This window comes from Micrasema longulum, unplaced genomic scaffold (genome assembly GCF_059751315.1).
Source record: "Micrasema longulum isolate JH-2025_06_02 unplaced genomic scaffold, ASM5975131v1 h1tg000082l, whole genome shotgun sequence".
NCBI classification, from domain to species: Eukaryota; Metazoa; Arthropoda; class Insecta; order Trichoptera; family Brachycentridae; genus Micrasema; species Micrasema longulum.
The window spans coordinates 48,279-72,617 of NW_028277288.1; the positions used below are offsets into that span (position 1 = coordinate 48,279).

The following is a 24,339-nucleotide window of genomic DNA, read 5'->3' on the forward strand; positions in this document are numbered from 1 at the left end:
TTTTGCATGTGTACTACACAGCACCGTAAGGCGAGGATGTTTTTGGCACAGTAAGGGAAAGGATATCTTGTATAGTCAGATTTGCATGTTAATATAATAAGTGTCCTGACGAAACCCATAGCCATAGAACAGTCAGTAAGTGGTTATATACAAATATTTACTAACATTTACATAATTTTTTTATTTAAAAGGTTACATCAACCCTGATGTTGGACGCTGTGAAGTGATCCAAAACATCAGACATAGTACGAATGATACACGGCACAATAACCTAGAAAAACTCATTGTGCAACGGCCATGAAAATCTAAGAAATTGAATTACTTTTAAAAAAAACATCGCCTACAATACTTGAATTTGGCTTACAAATCATTCCATATTTTTTTTTACAAAAATTAGCAACTTAGGAAAAGATGTATTGTCTAAAATGGTAATTTTACATTTAGTGTTTTTATTTCTTATTTAGGATCATCAAACCTCATTAAAGTTTATTAATGATTGGAAAAAATACCTAATTATATGAATAAGAAGAGCCTCCATACCACTTCTTGAATTATTTGGTTATCAAAAGTATATCGCGTTGCATACTCAGATCAGAAGTCTGAGATTCCAACTACGGTCTAACACTATGTATTAGATTCCCAATTTAAAGCATAGTTAGTTCCCGCTAGTTGAAAATGGCCTCAAAATTGATAAGTTTTATCAAATCATAGAATGTAAATATTTAGAGACATAGAGAATCTCTCGAGAATTTATTATTATGTTTGAAGAGAGATAATGGGAGCACAAATATATTTTTCTAACATGCTTCAAATCAGCAGTTTTAATAGAAAATAATTTGTTTTAAATATTTCCAATGATCAAGGCTGTGACGATGGATCCTTTAGGCAGAACTGGTCCGGCTTTAGAAGAACTGGGAAGTTGCAACAGTAGCGGAGCATTCACCGCACTAGCCAGGCGACTGCTTATCTGAAATCGTTCGATTCATATGTTTATTTATTTATTAACGGACATTGTCCATGTATACAATTTATAGAGTTGAAATATTACAATAAAAGAATAGTTAAAACCATTTTTTAAAAAAGAAAAGAAGCATTGACAAACATAAGGGACATCAAGACAAGATCTGGATTATTTATTTAGTGCTCGTTTAAATCGTTGTAAACTTAAACCAAAAAAGGCCAGATCTTGTCTTGAGTTAACAATACGACAAACACGGGTCATTGGAGAATTAAGGCCATAGTTTTTTCTATGTTGATCGACAAACAGTACTTCATTGTTTCTCAGCCTACGTGTCGGAATATTGAATTTTACTTGCTCCAGTAATGATGGCACATCGATTATACCATTTAGTATGCCGAACATATATATGGAGTCAATATAAGTTCTACGTTTTTGTAGACAAGAAATATTTAACATTGACTCTACATCAGCATAAGAATAAATACCTCTCTAGTCCAAGCATCCATGCTACTTTTCGAAGCAAGCAATGTTGGACTGATTCAATGCGATTTATGCGATTGACATAATGTTGATACTAACTTACACAATACAAGGATGTTTTTTTTGATTAGCAGAAATTTTGTATGCAATGCCCATTAAAACACTGTGCAGCTGATTTATGCTCCAATGGATATAATAACAATAATTCACCTTAAGTATAAAACAAAACAGATCACATAAAATTAGTACTTTTATGATTGGCAATATTAAACTACAAAAGAGAATTTTATAATAATAGGAAAGAACAAACTTAATTTGTTGCAACAGAGAGGAAAAGTCTAGGCAAACAAGTCAATGACAGGGTATAAAATCCTGTAAATGCCTACTTCCATATTCCCTACTCAAAAATGTTATACCTCTCTGCCGCAACTAATTTAGATCTTAATAACTCCCTAGCGAGGAAATCCAGCATGTCTACAAACATTTGTTCAAGTCCAAACTTGTTTTGTAATACATATTTGAGGGTATAAGAAGCAAACTTACAAATCTTAATTGAAAGAGTTACTGAGATATTTGCAAAAAACTTTGAAAAAAGAATTACGAGATTTTTAATTATGCTTCACTAACTCAATGGAGAATGCTAAGTTTGCGGTATCAAGTAGTATAATTGCAATCTGTTTTTGCAAGATTTAGAGCGGTTTTGAATTACGCTATTAATTAGGAAGGTAGATTTTTATGTATAGTTTATTTTGGCATCAATAACTAATTTTCCGTTTTTGGTGGAGATTTTAAAGTTTGCTCATACTCATTCATATATGAATTAAATATTTATTATAATCATAAAAAAGTTCAATTTCTACAGAAAACAAAAAATAAATATAAGTTGTTTAAATGAGTATGCTTTGATTGAAATCAGCATGATCATTTTTCTAAAATTTGAAGTATGTATAAATATTTATAATAATTTATTGAAAGGAATTAAATTTAACCTCTTTAAGAAGTTTATTATGATTAATAGATATTTCGAGAGAGTGAGAATTATTTTGAGTCGGAAATATATGATGAGGCATTTACATGCTTATGACTTATTTATTTATTTATTTATTAACGGACATTGTCCATGTATACAATTTATAAGGTTTAAATATTACAATAAAATAATAGTTTAAAACATAAAAAAAAAAGAAAAGAAGCATTGACAAACATAAGGGACACCGAGACAAGATCTGGACTATTTATTTAGTGCTCGTTTAAATCGTTGTAAACTTAACTTGACGTTTGGTTAAAGTAATCACTTTACACACTGCGTAACCAGCCAATGATAATATTCATTATCGATCTTTATCTCTGTGAGACCGTTTAAAACTATTTTCAAGGTGTAATTTTACCTGATTTCCGGTCAGCTTCGCAAGAGGCAAAATTTTTTTTGCTTCTAGGGAGAAATTAGCTCTGGCGTACTCCGGCCGAATGTCAAGTGGGATGTCTTCATCCACTTCTACGTTTATCTTAGGCCAATCGGACTTGTCCCTTCCGGAGAGGAGCTTCAAAGCGGGAATCACAAATAAATGGCTCGTCACGAAGGCAGACACGGGATTGCCGGGGAGGGCAAATACAATATTTCCGTTCCCGCACTGTGTTAGCACCATGGGTTTCCCAGGCTTCATATTGACACGACCGAATATGATTTTCCCATCAAAGTGCTCGATTAATACGGTTTTTAACAGATCTCTCTCTCCCATCGACACGCCCCCAGTAGATATTATAATATTGCAAGTCTCAAACCCTTTGCTTAGAGCATTTTTCAGAGAATTGACGTCATCTATCGCAATTCCAAGGTCCACACATTCCACATACTGCCTGGAAATTTCAATTGAAGAAAAGGTTAGTATAAAAGTAGATAACATTTAACAAAATATATTTATCTAACTCTTGAGACTGCCAAAAAATCCCATCGCAAACGGTGCTGATACATTAAGCTGATACGGTGCTGATAAATAGATGAGATATCGTCACAACTTATAAAACTCGGAAATCTAAATGATCGATAATGATATTTTGACGTTAACTGTACAGTGTTGCAATTTTTTTTTTCATTTGGTACTGAAGTAAAAACTGTTTTTACTTTCCTCTGAAAGAAAGCAAGTTTGGGATTCATGAGTTTTACAAGATAGACTAACAATATTTTGAAATACAGGTATTTAAACACAAATATTTAACACATATATCGTCGGGTTTCTGGCACAAGTTGGTAACTACAAATTTTTGAATGATGAGATGTCTTCATAAATGGCATCAAATATCTTTATTGAAACAGTAAATAAAAATATTTTATAAAGTTTATATTTGAAGCACTAACTTTGTGGTTATTCATTATAATAAAATAAATAAAACAACTTTGTTTTTAACCACTAATTTTTATTTTTCACCGACCGGTTTCAAAGCAAACAAGCTTCTTGATTTATTGGGTCCACGTGTAGTATTTAGTGAATATGATAGAAATAAAATAAAAAGGAATCAATTCATTAGTTATGTAAACCTTGACAAAGAAGCTTGTTTGCTTTGAAACCGGTCGGTGAAAAATAAAAATTAGTGGTTAAAAACAAAGTTGTTTTATTTATTTTATTATAAAAATATTTTATTTTTAACAAATACAAAAAAGAACATTTTGTAATATTCAGCTAGCAGTTTTATTTAAATTGTTGATTTGGGATGAGCTTTTAACTTTTAGAGTGCAATATCTCACAAACAGTAAAATATAGTTACCAACTTGCACCAAAAACCTCACAATATATACTGCTTAATAATCCATTTTCCATAAGTCATAAAAACTATCACAAATTTAGACCTGTTATAGCAAAATACGACTTCATTATTTTAAAAAATGGAAGACATATTATAGCGATATTATCAAATCAAAATAAGGGAGATATTATAATGAATATAATATCAGGTCTTATATTCTATGAAACTAGTGTAGCTGCCACACAAGGGTTTAAAAAATAAAACAACTTATTTTTAGTATTTTTTCAACAGAGATGAATCTGTTAAGAATACTGCATTGGTCAACTAAATGTAGTATAGTTCGATCATCTTTCACACTAATGTAAGGTGATTAGTCTTACGTTTCAGGTGCCAGTCCAGGAAAAATGAAATTGCAGTTAAAAAACCTTTGAAATAAATATTTCCCGTCCGCCCTGCCAGGAATTGAACCCGGGACCTCAAAAATGGTAGGTGAACGCGTCAACCACTACACAACGAGACGGACTCATCTCCATTTGATATCCTAATTCGGGACTTTTACCTAAAAGCAGTCATTGAATTGAAAACACTTGTCCCGGATGCTAGTTTTATTTGACATGCAGAACTGTATTCTAAATAACATCTGGATAGTAACAATAAAAAAATAAAGAAATCTATTTCTAAAAAGACTTAGGAAAATATGTTAATTTCATCTCATGTTATAAAGATTATAAAGATAAGGAGAGGAAGTAACGTACCCGAGTAAAGCCATTAGCATAGATTTATTAGAATCTCTGATGTGGCCGGGTTTCAGGTCAGCATCATGGGGATGCTGAAGTTCGTTTCCCGAGGATAGAACACCGATCTTGTGCTCGCTGTAGACACAAACATCCCTCACACCCAGAGTACAGAGCAACCCCAACTCGGCAGGACCTATGACAGTTCCGGGAGATAGTAATTCCTCGTTCACTTTAATATCTGAACCGATTTGCCTGATGTCTTGACCAGCGCTGGGCTTCACCATAACTTCTATATTAAACTCTATAGTACCGTCTTCGGAAAAATCTATTAGTTTAGTGTCTTCAACCTAAAAACAATATTAAAATTAGTTTTGATGACTTTTTAAATATCTATTTTAGATATTTGAAAAGAAATGGCAAGAAATCCTCAACAAGTTTGACAGGAGAGAAAATAGAAGAATAAAAACCATATTTGTGAAGCACTGGGTTCATTTATTTAATAAAATAGGTTTTCAATTAATGTAATATATATTTTTACATACAATCACAAAAAAGAGAAACAAAATCAAATCATATTAATAAAATAACTCCTTTCTTAAATTGACAAAAACGAGCTCATTGTAACAATCATCACATTTTGACTGTTTTATTGTCAGCTGTGACCCCATATTTAATTCCTACCATTTATAAGGCAGGAAGCCACATTTTGTTAGTTTTTAATATTCCCTTCTAGAGAACTCATTCAGAAGAAAAAATGGCACTAATATTTTGAAATTTAATAATAATTAATTGAAAATAATTTTGTGTTACAATGTTCGGATAATTTTTCTGCGCATGTGGATTTGGCAATGTTGAAGATTTTGCTGATTCAGTAGTGTGTTTACAATGACATGTTACCACTAAATGTAAAATTTACAGAATATAGAACGCATGTCACAGTTTAACCAAAATAGACATACTGCGCTAAGGTCATCGGAAAACTCAACTCAGTTTTACTCAACATATTTATACTTTTTTGTTTATAAAAAGCAAAAAAAAATATTGTACCTGCACTATGCAGTCAGCTCCTGGGGGCACAGGAGCTCCCGTGCTGATGCGAGAACATTCTCCTGGAAGGAGTGGAAGCCCTCCTTCGTCTCCCGCGACCACCGCATCTCTGACTCTCCTCAAGCCCGTTCCGTCTTCGCTCCTACAAGCGTACCCGTCCTTCGTAGACGCCGGAAACGGGGGATATGGCTCCGCAGCATTAACGGTACCCCATAAAACTCGATTCAAACATTGCTGTAACGGAACTTCTTCGGAAGATAAATGTATACAGCTTATAGCTTGGGTTATAAAATCAACAGCGTCGGTTACTTCGATCATCTGATAGCTAGACTCGCGTTTTCTGTACGCAACCTGTGAAACATCTTGTTTTTTATGATGACAAACTGGTTTTGTACTTTTAGGAAGTTCGTCTTTATTTTTTAACTGTGCGTGTACAGCTTTGACCTTGCAAGTTTCCCCGAGAATCTGGTCCAAAGAATGTGGTAGAATGTTTTCTACGACTGCGTAGCATTCTTTAACAGCTTTTAAACTACCAGGAAAATTGATAATAAGAGTCTTATTTCTTATCCCGCACACTCCACGCGACAGCATGGCCATTTCTGTAGCTCGGAGGCTCTTAATACAGATGGCAGTGGGTATTCCGGGGGCTTCTTTATCGATAACTTTCCTTGTGGCCTCAGGCGTGACATCTCTCTGAGTAAATCCTGTACCACCAGTAGTGATAATCAGATGTGCGGCGTCACTTTCAGAATATTTCAACAAAAGTCTTTCTATCTGGTTAACATCATCCGGTGTGATGAGCAGCGTAGTTTCAATGTCTTCAAATGTTCTTTTGATGGCCTCAACTAGATAAGGCCCAGAAGTATCTTGATTTTTACCAGCGCTGCAAGTGTCGCTGACCGTGAGAATTAGACATCTTAACTGAACCATCTTTGAATTAGTGGAATTATTTCTGTTGGATCAGAAAAAAAGATTGAAATTATTTATTTAGATCCACAATGTTTTGTTGATATACAAATAAAACATTGTTGATAAATCCACCTGTTCTAAGAAAAAATATTTTTAGGCGTTGCCTGGTATGGAGGTGAAATAATTCAATAACAAAATAAATTGTTTTAAATAAATTACAAATTTAAAAGCTTCAATTAAATTAACCTTATAATAGAATCACCAAGTAAAGCGCCCTTGAGGTATTTTATTACGAAAATGGCGCTATATAAGTTATCCATAATAATAATGAATCTCACCCGCAACAATAAAGGTTTCAGCTCTTTTACTTCACAAAAGTCAACAGATGGAAGAATTGAAGGAGTATAGATGTTCAATTATAGGCAGAATGGTAAATGTTACAGTCTGTAAAGTGGCCACTTAAACCAGCCAATGACAGGTCATAAGCCCTGTGGATGCCTAGACTTCTATATTTCCTTCTCTAAAATGATCTTCATCTCTGTTGTAATGTTAATTTATTTGGATATTGTAGATTGGACCCAGCTGCAATTTTATTAATAACTATAGTAAATACAAATCATAAAAAAACAAAAAAATATTAATTTGTTTCTTTCAGAAAATAAAAAATATATTCTAAATTTATTGCAACAGAGAAGGAAAACATTTTTGAAAAAGAAATATGGAAATCTAGACATTTGCAGGGCTTTGACTTGTCATTGGCTGGTTTAAGTGGCCACTTTACACACTATGTAACATTCACCATTCTGCCTATAATTAAACGTCCAGAACGGTTTCATATTTTTGTGTAAATACTACTATGGTGACGGTGTATAGTGGGATTGGCATGTTAATGAACTTAGTGTCCTGGTGGAGAGTCGGTTACGTCTCGAAACCGGTAGATATAGACAAGTCGGTTAAGTACGTATATACAATCATTTACTGACATATAATATCATAACATTTATTAAAAACATTTTACCAAGTTCAGCAGATTTACTTTTCACTCAGTAAAAATCGTATTATTCATTAATTTAAATACAATTTATACTACTGGTATTTATTGACTAACAATCGACAGTTTTTTGGAATAGTCCAAAATATTTTTTTCAAATTTGAATGGTTGGAAACCTTGTCATTCTTCTTCTTCTTAGTTTTTTTTGGCTTTTTTCACCCCTAACTGGGGTGTTCTAGCCAGTGTCAAGTTTAAGATATCTTATTGAAATATTTACAGATGTGTTAGTACTATACATACTAGTTAGTGTGTTAGTATTTATATTACATACACTTTACATACTATATAACTTATTTACAACTTAATTCCATTTATAACTACATATTTACATAAAATTTTAAATATCTGTTTATTGGGTGGGGACAAAGGAGTTAAAATATTAGTGGGGAATGGGACGCTGATTTTGGAGAGGTCAGATAGGAACTCAGGATAACAATCATTTATGGGGCATCCAAAGAAAACATGATTCAGATCTTCCTCCTCAAGCTGACATTCGCACATGGCAGAGTCCCGGACATGGATTCTAAACAAATGAGAACTATTGCAACATTCTGCATATAGAAGATGTCTCAAATTTGTTCAGAATCACTTTGGAGAACCAGGGCTTTTCTGTTACATTTGGTTTCAATTGGAAAAGGTATCTTCCCTTGGCTTGGGAAGAGGCTACCCAATATTCTTGCCATGTGTGAAGTTTCCTGAAAAAACCTTGTCATTCCAGGTACGATCTGTTTTGGAACAAAATAATAAGTTTCCCATTCGTTTTCTCGGCCTCAAAAACTTATTTACTGGCAGAATTATCCCTCTAATATTAATTTATAACCGTTATTATAATTGTTTGATGGATAAAATAGAAGGAATACCAGTTATATTCGAATATATACAAAACCGGCAGCGGTTCTGCAGAGAAATGACACTTACCACAATAAACTTAAACCACACTTAAACCAAAACATAAGTAAATTGACAAACCAAAGATGATTCATAAATCGAATACCGGCAGTAGAGATTGTTTTGACTTGACCTTGAAATTGACAGCTGATGGTAGTGATGTTAAATCCAGAATAAGCTAAATAATTATTGAGCTTATTCGAATAAATTCAGTTACATTATATTAATTTTTCAGTAATGAAAACTACACACAACAGTAGTGCGATTTTGAATACTCTCTAGGGTAATTTACGTACCTACCATTTACGTAGTTAGGCTGGTATTCCAAATCTTCTCTATCCCCTAGAGCCGTAGAGTGATTGATTTGAGTTTTTTTTTTGTATTCGTTTACACTTTGCTTCATATATAGCCATTTGCCTACCATGCAAGAGGTCTCGAGTTCAACTCCTGACATGGTTGATGTAAAATATTTATTGAAAGGGTGTTTTTACACTGTAATATTTCATTATCTCTAGACCGGGACCTGAAGCGTAAGACTGATTAGCTTACCTTCATGCAACAAAAATGATCAAGACACGCTGCGGTTGGTGTACCAATGCTGTATTCTATGCACTTTTTGACGTAGAAAGGGAATAATGATAAAAATGAATTTACTCAATTATTATTTAATGATTTTTTTACGTTTGTCTTATCAAAGTACCTGTTTTTGTTTATAGTCCAGTCAGTAAAATATTTTTGATGATAAAACATAACAAAACAATGAACTAAAAACTGTGAAAACTAATGTATCGCAGTAAGTAAATAAATTCAAAATATTTTTTTTTTTAAAATGTACCCGAGTAAAAACAATTGCTGTATAATTATTTTCTGTTTATCTCTAAATAAATATAATAGTGTTAGTCCTTCTCCAAGCACAATAGCTAGTCTCTTTTATGGAAAGTAACAGCTACAACATTAAAAGTAGATTGTATGGAAGAAATAAAAACATGTATCAAGTATGTAATTATATTATACAATAAATTAATAAAATAAACAAACAAAACATAAAATAATCTTTCATTTGTGTTATGGTAATATACTGTTCACGGTCTGACAAAATTAAGCGGCCACTTCACGCGTGCGCTCTATGTAAACTGGACCCGTCGGAAATTCCTTTTCAGGATTATCGAGGTTGACTTAGCGGTCAATGCTTTCTTGGTGCACCGGGCTCCTAGGCCTCCCGTTTACGCTGGGAGAGCCGATTGCAAGGAACTGAAAGATGAAGCCGCCGCCACGCCATCCTTCCCTGTAACGGGTCGGTTACAACTATGCTGACATTTTTATAATAATAAAAATGCATCGTATCTAAAATTTTCGCGTTTTAAAAACAACCCTTGTAAATAATGAATGACATTTGAGTTTCCCGTAAAAAGGGTTTTTGAGCAATCGTTATGAAAGGGACAATTAATTGGCGGCCTCCGTGGTGTAGTGGTCAAGACGCTTGATTCACGCACGGAAGGTTCCGGGTTCGATTCCCGGTGAGAACACAAAAATTAAAATGTGATTTTTCTCAAGCCTGGGTGCTCTGTGATATAATTCACCACTGTAATTAGGCCTCCTGGCCTGTTGTGGTGCAAAAAAATTTTTTTAATGTAAATGTAATTAACAAAGAAGAAGAAGCGCGATTGTTGGGTCATTATGGTCGGGCGGTTTTAAATGTTCCATCTGTTCTCTGCAATATATATGGACTTTCCTTTAATCTGTGTCACATCTGTGCTTTTAGCTATGGTCTATCGCCCTGCTAATGTTTGTCAGTGTTTGTCAGAGATAATGTAGAACTATTACTAGTGTGTTTGTCAGTTTTTCGTTAACAGTGTTTCTGTTTCGCGTTCGACATTTCTGGCTGGAATTCTGAATATTCCGAATGCCGGACGGCTTTAAGTTTTACAGTTTTGTTGTGTTATACAGTCTCTTCAGGTTTTTTTTTTTAGATAATCTTGTTACTTACAATGAATAATGTTTGTTGTGTTGAATCTTGTCGAGTGTCAAGTAATGAAGTCAAGCTTTATTGCTTCCCCAGCAAAAATCCTATCTTGTTTGAGGAATGGATAAAGAACGTAGGAAATGCGAAATTATCAAGAGCATCATACAATTCAATCGTGAGATATTTTCGTGTCTGTCAAAGGCATTTTAAAGCCAGATACATCGAAGGAGATCGCGGGTTACTTCCTGGAGCGGTACCCACTTTGTTCACTAAAGATGAAATTGAAATGGAAACCATTATAAAGAAGAAATTTCACATACCGGAGCATTATTATTGTAATCGAGGTAAGTGCCTTAAAATAAATACATTCAATCTTTAACAATTATCTTTTAAGTTTAACAAAATATTTTTAAATGCATCGATCATAGAATTTAGAATAGTCCAGAAACCGCACACGGGCATCAAACAGAAGGTGACTAAACTGAGAGTTTAAAGGAGTGGTTTTGAGTTTTGACCCGTTAATGTCTTTGTAGACGTTGCTCAATAAGCAACTCCTGATTTGAATTCAACGATATTATCTTTTGAACATAACATAAACATTTCGGTTTTATGTTAAATAAATTTTGTTTTAATTTTTAATTTCAAAGTTCATTGATTCAATTACTCTTATTGAATGACCCTTTACTTATCTTCTCTGGTGTGTCAATCGATGTTTCCCCCCGGACAATGACATTCTAGAGAAATTAACAAATTGCCTTTTTAAAAAAATATTATCTTACATTTGTGTTATGATTATATTGTTCGCGATCTGGCAACATTACGCGGCGACTTCACGCATGCGTGCGGTGAAAGTGGTTTTTTTTTTACACAGCCCGATGTATTCAAATATGAGTCTACGCTCCTTCTGGACTATTTTTAATTCTATGGCATCTATTTATTATTGGTAATTTTTTATAGGAAGAAAACAATACTCTACTGGCTCTTCCCGGCGCACAATATCTGGCCCTTCCTCTTCCCAGAGCATAATATACGCTGTCGGTCAGTATATTTACTGTTAACCCTCCTGCACGAAATATGATTAAATAAAATTGTGTAACCCATTCATGACAAGAGTTCCATATGGAACTCCAAAAAAGACTGTGATTCTATCCCTCATATTATGTCATGTGACAACAGTCAACAGTCGATTGTAGTCTCAATGCATGTAGGAGTCCTGGTGGATTTTTTAAAGCTGACGCGTTCGCAATTCTTACACAAACGCATTGTGTAGTATCTGTAGACAAGCTCATGGTATGACATTGCACGGCATACGCATTATGAAAATAAGCGTGACATAGACAACTATTGCTTTGTTAGTTGCTAATGATATGGTAATAAAATATACACAGGATGCTCCTGCGTCTGAATTTCGCTGTGATTCTTAATAGTAAAAATATAATGATATGTATTCGATGTACCTATATGCGTTAAGCTACGGATTAAAAACACTGGTTTATAAATATATATTCCTTTCCTTCAATCATCATTTACCACTCCTTAGCAATTTCCTTCTTTTCCATCCCATTATCACCTTGTTTTGTCCATATTTATCTTATTTTAATATACAGGGTGTTCTTTAAACCCTGTCACATCCGAAACCACGATGATCAGTATGAGCAAGAAGACATATTGGCATATTAAAAAAAATATTTTGAACGAAGAAAATTTGTAAAAATAAAATATTAAAAAGAACAAGTGGTTGCTTACTTCTGCATGGGAGAAGCGAGGGGGGCGCGGCCGCGTGGTTAACCGTGTGTCAGACTCCCCCCTCCTCATTTCTCTCCTGCAGAAGTTAGCAACCATTTGTTTTTTTAAATTTTATTTGTTCTAAAAATGTATTTTATTGTGCTAATATGTCTTCTTACTCATACTGATCATCGTGGTTTTGAATGTGACAGGGTTTAAAGGACATCCTGTCTAGTTATTATTACCTGTATTATTTATATAGTTTAAACTTTAAGCCGTCGTCGCTTTATTACAGTATTATTTAGTGAATACTTATAATTGGATAACAGGCCCTACTATGTAAACATTTTATATAGTTTTTTTAAAATATCAATTTAACCTGTACATCTGTCTGTATTCGAAATAAATAAAATATATTTTCATTTAATCAAATCATGTATGGTTTGATTATCTAGTTCTACACAATTCAACATATTTCGCTCCTCGTTCTATTTTATACAATTGCTACTTTTTCGTCAATTGAAACACTTCTGCTTTTTAGTAATGTTTACAATTCAACGGTTAGGTTTTAACTAACTTATCTGACATCACCCACTCGTAATGTTCATTATGCATTGACCATAGAACATTAAAAAAAAAACATTGTAAATTGTAATAAGGTGCCGAGCCTGTGCTTACTAAATTTACAAAGCTTGGATTTTTTACATGCCATCCCTACCATATGTGTGATACTTTGTCAATGTTGTCGGCCAAAACACCACTTGGGTACATAGCCACTTACATAGTGTCATAAACGTAAACCGATCCCAACGCCCTGCTGCATCGGTAACAAGTTAGTCCCCTATTTGGATTTTATTACTTAGGTTCTTATTTCAACAATAATGTTTTTAAACAATTGAAGAGTTTTTGCTCAGCTGTTGACAAATAAATTAAAAGAAAGCGTATCCGTGAAAAGCCACTCTGTATTATTCCACTTGCAAAAAAATAAAATATAACAATAATAATGAAAAAAACACATGAGAAGAATTTTTTTTACTCTTAATAAATTCTTCCTTCAGCGTATGCATACGGAGTAACCCCAGATCATTTTCACAAAAATCACTTCAAGTGGACTGTATACTTAACATCTCCGACATCTTAACTGTAGCAACAGAAAAGTGAAACATTTTTAATAAGGGAATATAGAAGTCTAGGTATTTACAGAGTAATCATCATTATTTCTGCAATATTCATGAGTTGTGTCAATACATACGTACTATATATTTTTCAATATATATTTAGAACATAAGATTTTCTCATGGTTATTGTTATATTTTATTTAGAGATGTTGTTTCTTTTTTACTTTTTTGTTTTTTGTATTATATGTTCACAAAATTTTTAAGTTTTAATTATTCTATTATTTCATACTATGTACTACATGTTTATTGTGCACTACTGTGATTATTTCTGTAATTTTTTTTTTGTTGTAAAAGGTTCCTTGAATCGTTGATGTATAAATAAATAAATATGCATTTTTGTAGATTTCATATATCAGAATCCAAAGGAGAGTTTGACTAGGTGTGCTATAAACTCATTAAGAAATATGGTCTAAATGTTTTTTACAAGATAATTTAAATAAGACAGATAACATTTACCGCTGTGTCTTTATTGTTTTGCTTTTTTGATATAATATTTTTTTTTTTATGAGAGCTAGGACCGTCAAAAAACCCATAAAATCGCCCAGTTTTATCTGCCATCTTCGGACACACGGAATGCGAGTATGATAAATAATTTTGAATAATGGAAAAGGTGCCAACACAGGAAATTTCATTCAGATACACTTTCTAAAGCAAAAAACAAAATGGGTTCAGTTTTGGGGTGCGGAAAATGGGACAAGGAAACCTTGTTTTTCTCGATTTTTGATAGACATAATCAGTCCGATGTGCAGTTGTCTTTTTTGCACAAAATCGGAGATACATTTCTGAGAGAGTGACAGAAAAACTATTTACAAATACCTATTCATAAAATTTCTCTGTCACATTATTTTCTCCAAACGAAAATATGAAACTAATTATTCATAGATGGCGCGCATTAATAATTTTTTATTAAAAAATGACATTTTTATGTTTATTTTCAATGGAAATTTTACAAAACTTGGTTTGCGAAAACTTTACACTATATTTGTTGTAACAAATACCATAACAATATAATTTAGGTCTTTTTCACAAAATTGTGTACAAAACAAAATAAGATAAGTTATTAATTTTATTATTATATGAAGTTTTGTAGTAAAAATGTATTTGAATTAAAATTTTATTAAAACTATAACACGGACCGCTGGTTGATAGTTAACATTGTACTTAAATTCATTTTATTTTAACCTCGTTTATTCCCATAATTATATAAAATCATGAAAGTTCACAGATATTCATACGAGGGACAGTCATTACTACCAGTAATACAACAATGTATCCTCTGGGCTTTTCCTCGTTTTTAAAAATTAAACAAATCTGACAAAGTGGTGTGTTTTGTGAATTGCAGCGTTATGTGAGTTGATCCCTAAAATTCAAGTTTTCTTTTGTTTAAAAACGGATATTAAACTTCTGCATCAACCACAAAATTAAAAGGGAATAAATAAGCAAGCAGATTTTGAATGCTATCATTGATTGGACGTTTTGTCTAGTTGGTAAACTTATAAATACTAATCTGCAGTGTTCCAATATGGCATTCAAGTGCAACACACCTTTGTTGCCGTCTTCCGTCAAGTACAAATCGACAGATTCTGAAAAATAAATCCGTAGATTCATTATCAACCCAATCATCGAGGACTGGGGGGATGGGCAACGTTACCAGCCTCAAGATTCGTTATCCCTCCAGAGGCTGTAAGCATGAGGGGTGGGGGGGAATGCCAGTGCTACCAACCAGAGATTTGTTGCATTCTGTCAGTAAAGTTTGTCAGTATGTTTGATCAATATAAATTTTATTTTGCAAATAAATATATGATTCACAAACCACACATTTTTCATTTCGCAATCGCGTTGAAAATTTTCCAAAATCATATAGGTAATTTGTGAAAAGGGCAAAGAAAATCATACCTCAGCAAATAAATATATGCAATTGTAAGATGCCACGATGGTTTGTTTGTTTGAATGTAATAAGTTTTTCTTATTTTGTACAGGGAAAATGTTTATTTCATTTGACCATCGACCTATCAATGGGTCCATGCACTTTATAGATTTGTCGGGTTCATCTTTTTTTATTTATTTTTTTGCATAAAAGATGTGATACTAAGTGCAAAGAGGTAAAATATACGTTTCTATTTTTTACGAGAGATTACCATGCCCTATAAATGACCACTAAATGTTCATCCGTTAATATGCTAAATTTATTGTAATAAATATTAACACACTAACTTGTTGTGTGTATTATTAACACTTGTGTAAATATACACGCGTTTCAGGGCCAGATTGCGAAAATTTAGAGGAACATTACTCACGGTAAACTTTTTTTAAGAATCCTAATAATATTTTTCAAAAACTGCTATATTTTTTCGTGTTTTTTTTTGTTCATTTAAAAATGGAGTAAATCCTTAAGTTCTCGGACTAGCATCACTTCCGCAAACCCGTCTCCTACCCAGCGCTTCCCCAGTCCGCGTCCGGTGCGTATTGCTTCGTTTATCAAATACGTTCTATCTAAAAAAAATGTAGTGGAGGGGTAGGGGTTTGTGGAAGCGAGGCTAATCCGAGGAATGGAAGATTTACTCCATTTTCAAATTATAAAAAAAATAAAATGAATAAGCTTACCATGAGAAATGTTCAGTTGAAGTTTCGCGGTCTGGCGCTGAAACTCGTGTATAATATTATATATGAATACCAGAAACTTAAAAGGGTGTAAGTGCCATAAATAACGAAAATTATTTTATTTAAGAAATGGATAGTATGTGCCAAGGCCAATGTCCTACAGAAGGGTATAAATGCCATTGTAGTACAAATAATATTTTATAAAAAATTCTAAAGATGGCGTTGGTTGTAAGTGCCATCGCCAGTCATATGCTATTTGTATCAAAATGGTTGACAATGAACCGGTCTCTGTGAATAGTGGTGGCGTTAAAAGACGTAAAAAGGGGGAAAAAAGTGCCCAAGTGGCCCGAAAGAAGCTAAAAGATTCTGGACAAGAATATTTTACATCCAATAGAAAGTTGATTCCTGCAAAACGACCCCCAAATCAAGAGGTTTGTACATTGTTTTAAATCTTCACCGGTTGTCTCTACTAGATAAAATGTCACTCATCATGCGCTAGGGATGTGCCAACCTGTAATTTTCTGCCAACCATGACATAGTTTAAATGGAGTATTTGTATTGAATTCAATTTTTTAAATCTCCCGGTCAGAGGTATTTGGGTGAAACTTTATTTTTACTTGTTTTTAGGAGAGCAAAAAAAAGAATTTAAAAATATATTTTTTATTATAAATTCGTTTAAAGATAATTAAACCTTAATAATTATATTTTCATGGATATTTTCGTAAATATTATTATTAATGTGTAAATAACTATGTTAACGGCATATCAGAAAATAAGTTACGCCCTAATGATTGCAACCGGGAGAAATTACTATATCATTATTACACTCCACCACATTTAGTTCCTCTAGTTTAGTTTCTACTGAGTGATAGATATTGACCCTAAGTCCCTAAGATACGCCCACGGTTGCGTACCTATATTATCTATGTTGCTTTCATTCACTTCATTTTTTATTTTAGTGTATCTGCAAATGCAGCTATAACTGCAAAGAAATACCTTTCGAACAAAAGATGTCATTGTTCACGGAATTCTATGCGTTAAAAAACAATGAAAAGCAATCTTCTTTTCTGATGGGATTAATCCATTTGACAGAAATTAAAAGAAGAAGGCATGGAACCTATGAATCTCCTGCTCTAAGTAGGCGACAATGCACCGCATATTATATGCTTCCAGATGGCAAGGGAAATGTTGTCGGTGTGTGCAAAGCAACGTTCATGAACATTTTTTCCCTTTCTCCAAAAAAGATTCAAGTACTACTCGATAAAAAGAAACAAGGACATACAACCTACTTGGAATCAAGAGGAAACATCAATAAGAAAAAACGAAAATATTCAGACGAAGATGAGGATGAAATTAAACAACATGTAAATATGTTTCCCAGACTTGTAAGTCATTATGGTCGAGCGAGATCAGAGAAAGAATACTTAAGTCCAGATTTAAATATACATCGTTTGTTTAAAGCATTTAAGATATCTTTTCCGGAGTCAAAAGTCACATATAAGTTCTACTCTAAAATTTTTGGAAAGGAGTTTCCGAATTTAAAATTTGGCCAGAAACGAACTGATACATGTGCAACGTGCGACCTCTATGTTGCTAAAATAAATGCCGATCCATCTAATAAAACAATACTGAAGAATCAACTTGAATTACACCATCGAAAAGCAGAAAAAGCAACAAAACAGATGTCACTTGATATAAAAAAATCACAGATGCCGAGTAGTAATATATGCACTGCCGCCATGGACTTGCAACAAGTTTTGCTGACACCAACTTTAACTCATGGGCCCATGTACTATTCGCGACAATTATCAAATTTCAATTTGGGTGTGCATATCGAAAATACCGGTGATGGGTATATGCTTATGTGGCATGAAGCTATTACAGGAAGAGGGGGAAATGCGATAGCATCCTGCATTTACAAAATGTTTTCTAATAATTTTATAAGAAAGGAGAATCTCATCATGTTGAGTGACAATTGTAGTGGACAAAATAAAAATAAAATGATGATATTTTTATGGGCATATCTTGTGTATAAAAAAGTTTTTACATCGATAGAGCATAAATTTTTAATGAGCGGGCATTCATTCCTTAGCTGCGACAGGGACTTTGCTTTAATCGAAAAAAGGAAACGAGTAACACATTCCATTGTTCCTGCAGATCTTGTTGATATGATGAAAAATACTCGTGACAAGCAGCCTTTTAATGTTATTTCAATGACATCACATGATTTCATGGATTTTAAATTGGCTGCCGAAACATTTTTGAATACTACCACAATGCAGATATCGAAGGCTCATCGCTTGAAATTCGTAAGTGATAATCCTTTCGTTGTCAAAATGAAAGAGACCCACAACTCTATGGAGCCCTGGAAAATTGTAAGATTATTGAAGAAGAACAAAAAGTTATCGGATTTAGATAATTATTTCTTACCCATGCTGAATTGCAAGAGCAAAATAACAGAAGATAAGAAAAAAGATCTCAAAAATCTAATACCTTACTTGCACACGGAAGAACATAAACAGTTTTATAATAGAATTTTAGATATACACGATGTTGGGTGCTAAATAGTAATTATACTGAATTCAGTTATAAATACCATGGGAATTTTCATCGTCGTCACATCACTATTATAGATAGATGAAACAGTGGATGTACCTATTTCTTTATTCTCACTAAGGCACTAACACCTTTATTGCTTTAGAGAGCAGGGCACTTTGGCCCTTTTAAAAGAAACTAACAACGGTACATGAGACTTTCTTTTAAATTATTTGTTTTTTTGATTTTATACTTAGTTTAATATGTCTTTTTTATATATTTTTTACTAAACTACATTAAAATAAGCTCTTTTGTTGATTTGGCATAAAAATAAAATAATGTTTTCTTTGAATTATTATGTGTATTTTTAATTTCCCGTCTGCTTTCCTTTTTTGTCCATGGCACATAGAGCCTTTTAAGTTTCTGGTATTCATATATAAACTAAAACATGTGCTTCAGACTTAACACTGGCTGGAACACCAAAGTAGGGAGGTAAAAAAGCCAATAAACGAAGAGAAGAAGCCGAAAGTGATGATCATATTTCTATGGGCAAAATCAGTGGTCTCAACTTAACCATCTTAAACCAAGCTGCGTTGTGGGGCTCGACGCCGTTTTGTAATGATGGATAATCGAAATACAAGCATTCGAGACATGCCAATAATCGAATTCAAAAATCGAATCAATCGATTTTTTTACCGTGAAAATAAGAAAACGGCCAAAAAAAAAACAACATTGGTAACTGTTGGGTGGGGGGATAAAAATACATCTGTAATAACAAAGTACTTCAAAATAATTATGAGGAAGTTCAGCCCTACGGAAAATTTGATAGAAAACATGTTTTATTACGCACGGTAAAAATTAGAACAGTAATTGTAAATTTCTTGAAAATGTATGAAAGTTATATGTCGGCCTCGTGGTGTAATGGTCAGCGCGTTTGCCTACCATGCAAGAGGTCTTTGACATGGTTGATTTGAAATATTTATTTATAAGGGTGTTTTCACACTAAAATATTTCATAGTCCCTGGACTGGTATCTGCAGCGTAAGACTAATCATCTGACCGTCATGTAACACAAAATGATCAAAATAGCTGCGATTGGTTTACCAATACAGTGCCCTATGCACCATTAGGTGTGGAAGGTAATGATGGTGACGATGATAGTTATCCTATTTTCGGGAAACAAACTAACAGACGTGAACTTAATACGTCACACGCAGAGTAATTTCAAAATAAAATCAAAATTAAAATCATAGTGCTGATGATACGACACACAAAAATGTTAAAAGTTGTGAATGTTTACCCACATCTCAGAATTCATATCTCGATTGTCTCGAAATCTCAAGTCCGAAATCACATTTCGATTGTCTCGAAATCTCAAGTCCGAAATCATATTTCGATTGTCTCGAAATGTCAAGATCGAAATCTTATTTCGATTGTATCGAAATCATATTACGATTGTCTCGAAATCTCAAGTCCGAATTCATATCTCGATTGTCTCGGAAAACCATTTCGAATGAATTTACTCGAGATAATATCTCGATTATTTTTCCGATTAGTACGAGTGAACTCGATTAGTTGTAAGCATTTCGAAATGTCTCGGATCTTTTTAATAATCGAATATTTCGATTATTTTAATTCGATTCTTCCCACCATTACCATTTTGTCTATCTTACAATCCGACGGAATTGTTCTCTTTCACTTCCACGGGTGCGAGGAGATAAAAATATAAAAGTTAAAAAAATAAGAAAAGAACGACGTTAACGTGAAAATTGAAATAGTACGAATGAGACCAAATAGTCCGGGATTGTTTTGTCTTATTCTAACCGTCAATTCTGCGTCATTACCTATAACCTATAAGTCAAAAGTCAAAACAACAACAATTGACAAGGTGTTCGCACTGTTCACTATTTTTTAATTTACAATGTGCACCAGAAATGTTTGTTGTGTAACTGGATGTAAAGATAGGATTTCAACTAGGCATTCCTTTCCTTCGTATTTGAAAAAGGAAAGCAATTTTCGTGAATGGGTATGGCGAATTGGCAGATTTGATTTTTTAGAAAACGTAAATCGTAAGAAACGTATTTTCGTTTGCGACTATCATCTCTCAAGTTCAGCGCGGAAAAAAAATGGATCTCTGTTTTATTTTGATGCGCCAGATATAAATTTGCCACAAATCGATACATTTCCCAATTATTCATTACCCGATTGCTCGAAATTTAAATGTAAGTACCCGGACATTTTTGTCGTTCGTGTTTATATACATATCGATTACGATCTCGAGATTGTTTCAAGTGTAGGCCAAAATATGTCACTTATTTTGTAGCCCGTCCCTATATAAGGAATCCGCCAGAATTGCATGAAAACACGGTAGCGCAATATTCGGGTGAGTGTTTGTTAATTTAAGTTCATTAATTTAAGAGATAAGATATTTCTATTAGACTTTCCGATCTTTATCGCCTTATTTATTTATCGATTTATTTATTTCGCCCAACCGGGCGCTGGGCTGGGTCCATTGGCCACGCCGCATTTTCCTAATGATTTTGTTCCGGACGCAAATAATATGTATAAAGTGTAAATGATATAAATAAACAATAAATATATTAATAGATATGCAGCTAGGAACCCCGGTATTTGTTGGCTGAGTGCTAGGCTCCTAATAAAGATAAATGACTCGCTTTTGAGCCTGGCCTCAGTTATTATTACTGGTGTCAATATAGCCGGATAGAAATAAAAATAAATGTAAACGTTCATATGTCTTGAAATCCAGCCCTAAAAAGGGCCATTGTATTATGTTTGTCACGGACTAGAGAGAGGTAATTATTCTTATGCTGATATAGTCAATGTTAAATATTTCTAGTCTACAAAAACGTAAACCTAATATTTATTCCATATATGATTGGCATACTAAATGGTATAATCGATGTCCCATCATTACTGGGACAAGTAAAATTCAATATTCCGACTCGTAGGTTGAGAAACAATGCAGTACTGTTCATCGATCAGCATAGAACAAACTATGGCCTTAATTCTCCAATGACCCATCTTTGTCGTATTGTTAACTCAAGACAAGATCTGGACTTTTTTGGTTTAAGTTTACAGCGATTTAAACAAGCACTGAATAAATACTTAAGTATTCTTTTATTGTAATATTTAAACCCTACAAATTGTATAAATGGGCAATGTCCATGAATTAATAAATAAATAAATGTTGCGGCTACCGGCAGAATAGCCCGTACGGGCGGGGTGCGCCTCTATTTACGTGACCTGCGGCCAGCAGTGTGCGGCGAGTGTTGGGGGTGAGCTACCCCCACCACTCTAGGCCAGCTGTGCAGGTAGTACGGTTGACCCACAGAGCTCGATGCGCGCCGCTTTATAAGGCGTGTATTTTGTTATAGTAAATCAGTTGAATTCCTAACTCTGAACCTGTCCTGTTCGCCTTCCTGCACTTCGCTCTTCGCTCCGCCCTGCCAGCTGACTGCCTTCGCCTCTCTACACCACTTGGACCGGGTGGAAAGCCCTTTTCAGGGCTATTGAGGTTGACTCGCGGCCGGCGCAGTTGTGCCCCTACTTTTCGGCTTTGTCTTGGACTCTGTCTGGGAGGGCGGCTTCTCGTTTATGCCGGGAAGCCCGACTGCGGCAACAAGCACACATTGTGGTAACGTGTATGTTACAGATTTATTTTGGGCTATATTTTAATGACTTGTTTCTCTCATAGTTTCTTTTCTTTCTCACAAGTGAGAGTTGTATAACTGTTAACTGTCTCTGCGATGCCGTGCTTCTTGCTATCACCAAAGAAGACCTGCAATTCTTGATAACAAAAGTCTACGATGCATATAAGAAAAGCGATTTGCCAATGAATGTTGATAAATCGAAAGTGATGGTTTTTTGAAAGGGATGAAAATATAACTAAATGTGAGATCAGTGTGAACGGAGATATTCTGAATCAGGTAGAAGAATTTGTGTATCTGGGAAGTATGTTTATTAGGGATGGAAAGACTGAGAAAGATATTGGAAGGAGGGTGAGTGCCGGGAACAGGGTGAACGGTGCACCGCACTGTGCAAGTTTTTAGCGTGCGTAAGAAAACAATTTTAAGATTAAATTTCCTGAAGGTATGAATTTGCTCATTCTTCCGTCTGTTGATCTATGCGTAGTTAAATGGCTGAAACTTTTATTGATGCAGGTGAGATTCATTTGACTGAATTATTTCACCCGCATACTAGGCAATGCCAGAAAACAGAGGAGTTGAATCCAGTCCTCGTCAGCAAAAATTTGGACTAACTCAAAATACTGTTTATTTTGATTAGTACAAAAAGTGAAAAATGTTTTCAGGCATTGTCTAGTATGTAGTATAAATAATTCAGTCTGATGAATCGCACCCGCAACAATAAAGGTTTCAGCCTTTTAACTTCAAAAAGATCAACAGATGGAAGAATTGAAAGAATAAAGATGTTCAAACAAAGGCAGAGTGGTGAATGTTACATAGTGTGTGAAGTAGTCTCTCAAACCGGCTTATGACAGGTCAAAGACTAGAATGTCTAGAAATGTCTAGAAATCGCTAGGTAATTACTACATCTAGGTAACTTCAAATCTGCATTTGTGAGTTATCCCATGTCGATACTTAGTATATTGCAGTACTATAATTGATTGCTTGATTTACAAGAACCTGCCATACAATAGAATGCTTTATATTTTACTCCGTGCACGAAAACATTTCCCTCATCACTGAACGTCCTCATTGGTTTAAAATACAATTAAAATAATGAAACCGCTGTTTCCAGACTTGTGGATCACCCGTGTCTCGAACATGGTCATAATGCAAATAAAGGATTATTTGACTGATGGTAAGAAGTGTCACTGTTTTATATGTTATTTTTGTGATTTTAGGAGTGAAAACGGATGATCCTAAGCAGGGGCCCGAACCCGCATCTTCGGAGCCGCCCGATGACTCCGATAATAAATCAAATCAAACCGAGATAATAGATATTACGGATGCACCCAAACTATTGAGTATCCTCAATGATTTAAATAAACCAAATGAAAATGTATCTCCCGACTGTCAGGCTCAAAGTAAACCACTGAAGATTGCCATTAGAAGTGAGTACAATCATTTTTATAATATTTCTTAAATTAACACTAGGTATTTTGAGTTTATCCAAATTTTGACTGGATTCAACCCCCGTGCGAGGTATCAATATTATTATATTAGGACACTCAGTCTACAGTCTAGACATTTACAGGGCTTATGATCTGTCATTGGCTGGTTTAAGCGGCCACTTTACACACTGTAACATTCACCATTCTGCCTATGTATAAACATCTGCATTCCTTTGATTCTTCCATCTGTTGTTTTTTTTTTGTTTAAGTTAAAGAGCCGAAACCTTAATTGAGGACCGTTTTCACAAAGCGAATATAACCACAAAAAGTGAAATTTTCAGGAAAAGATTTTTTTATGAGAAAATAGATTACTAACTAGGGTTTTTAACAAAAATAAAAATACTGTTTTATAGAAATTCTCCATCCTG

General features: G+C 34.0%; 2 protein-coding genes and 1 long non-coding RNA gene across 12 annotated transcripts in view; 2 read left to right on the plus strand and 1 right to left on the minus strand.

Moving 5' to 3' along the window:
* cin (Molybdenum cofactor synthesis protein cinnamon) lies at positions 1-16,360 on the minus strand. 6 transcript variants are annotated; one of them, XM_088233558.1, is made up of 6 exons: positions 8,846-8,876; positions 7,215-7,458; positions 5,968-6,919; positions 4,939-5,267; positions 2,830-3,298; positions 1-967 (listed from the first exon to the last, which is right to left on the minus strand). In XM_088233558.1, the coding sequence occupies exons 3-6, from the start codon at positions 6,895-6,897 to the stop codon at positions 842-844; spliced, it is 1,854 nt and encodes a 617-aa protein (XP_088089684.1). In that variant the 5' UTR covers positions 6,898-6,919; positions 7,215-7,458; positions 8,846-8,876; the 3' UTR covers positions 1-841. The 6 variants fall into 6 exon arrangements, with proteins under 6 accessions (XP_088089684.1, XP_088089677.1, XP_088089669.1 ...); XM_088233551.1 differs by lacking the exons at positions 7,215-7,458; positions 8,846-8,876 and adding an exon at positions 16,286-16,360; XM_088233543.1 differs by lacking the exon at positions 7,215-7,458 and having other exon boundaries at positions 8,846-8,925.
* The window catches only part of LOC148284866 (uncharacterized), a 24,377-nt gene continuing 10,599 nt past the window's right edge, over positions 10,562-24,339 (plus strand). For 2 of the 5 annotated variants that reach the window (XR_015823618.1, XM_088233483.1), the window contains exons 1-3: positions 10,562-11,122; positions 11,736-11,816; positions 23,702-23,911. Coding sequence is in view for 2 of the 5 variants with exons in the window: in XM_088233483.1 (XP_088089609.1) it covers positions 10,804-11,122; positions 11,736-11,816; positions 23,702-23,911 (610 nt within the window). In the remaining 3 variants the exon portion in view is untranslated. Of the gene's footprint in view, positions 11,123-11,735; positions 11,817-20,449; positions 21,039-21,139; positions 21,200-23,701; positions 23,912-24,339 lie in introns of those variants that run through there. The other 3 variants (XR_015823620.1, XM_088233495.1, XM_088233507.1) reach the window with 2 other exon arrangements.
* Positions 16,496-20,051, plus strand: LOC148284867 (uncharacterized). The gene is made up of 2 exons (XR_015823642.1): positions 16,496-16,713; positions 17,242-20,051. It is a non-coding gene; the product is annotated as an uncharacterized LOC148284867 (long non-coding RNA).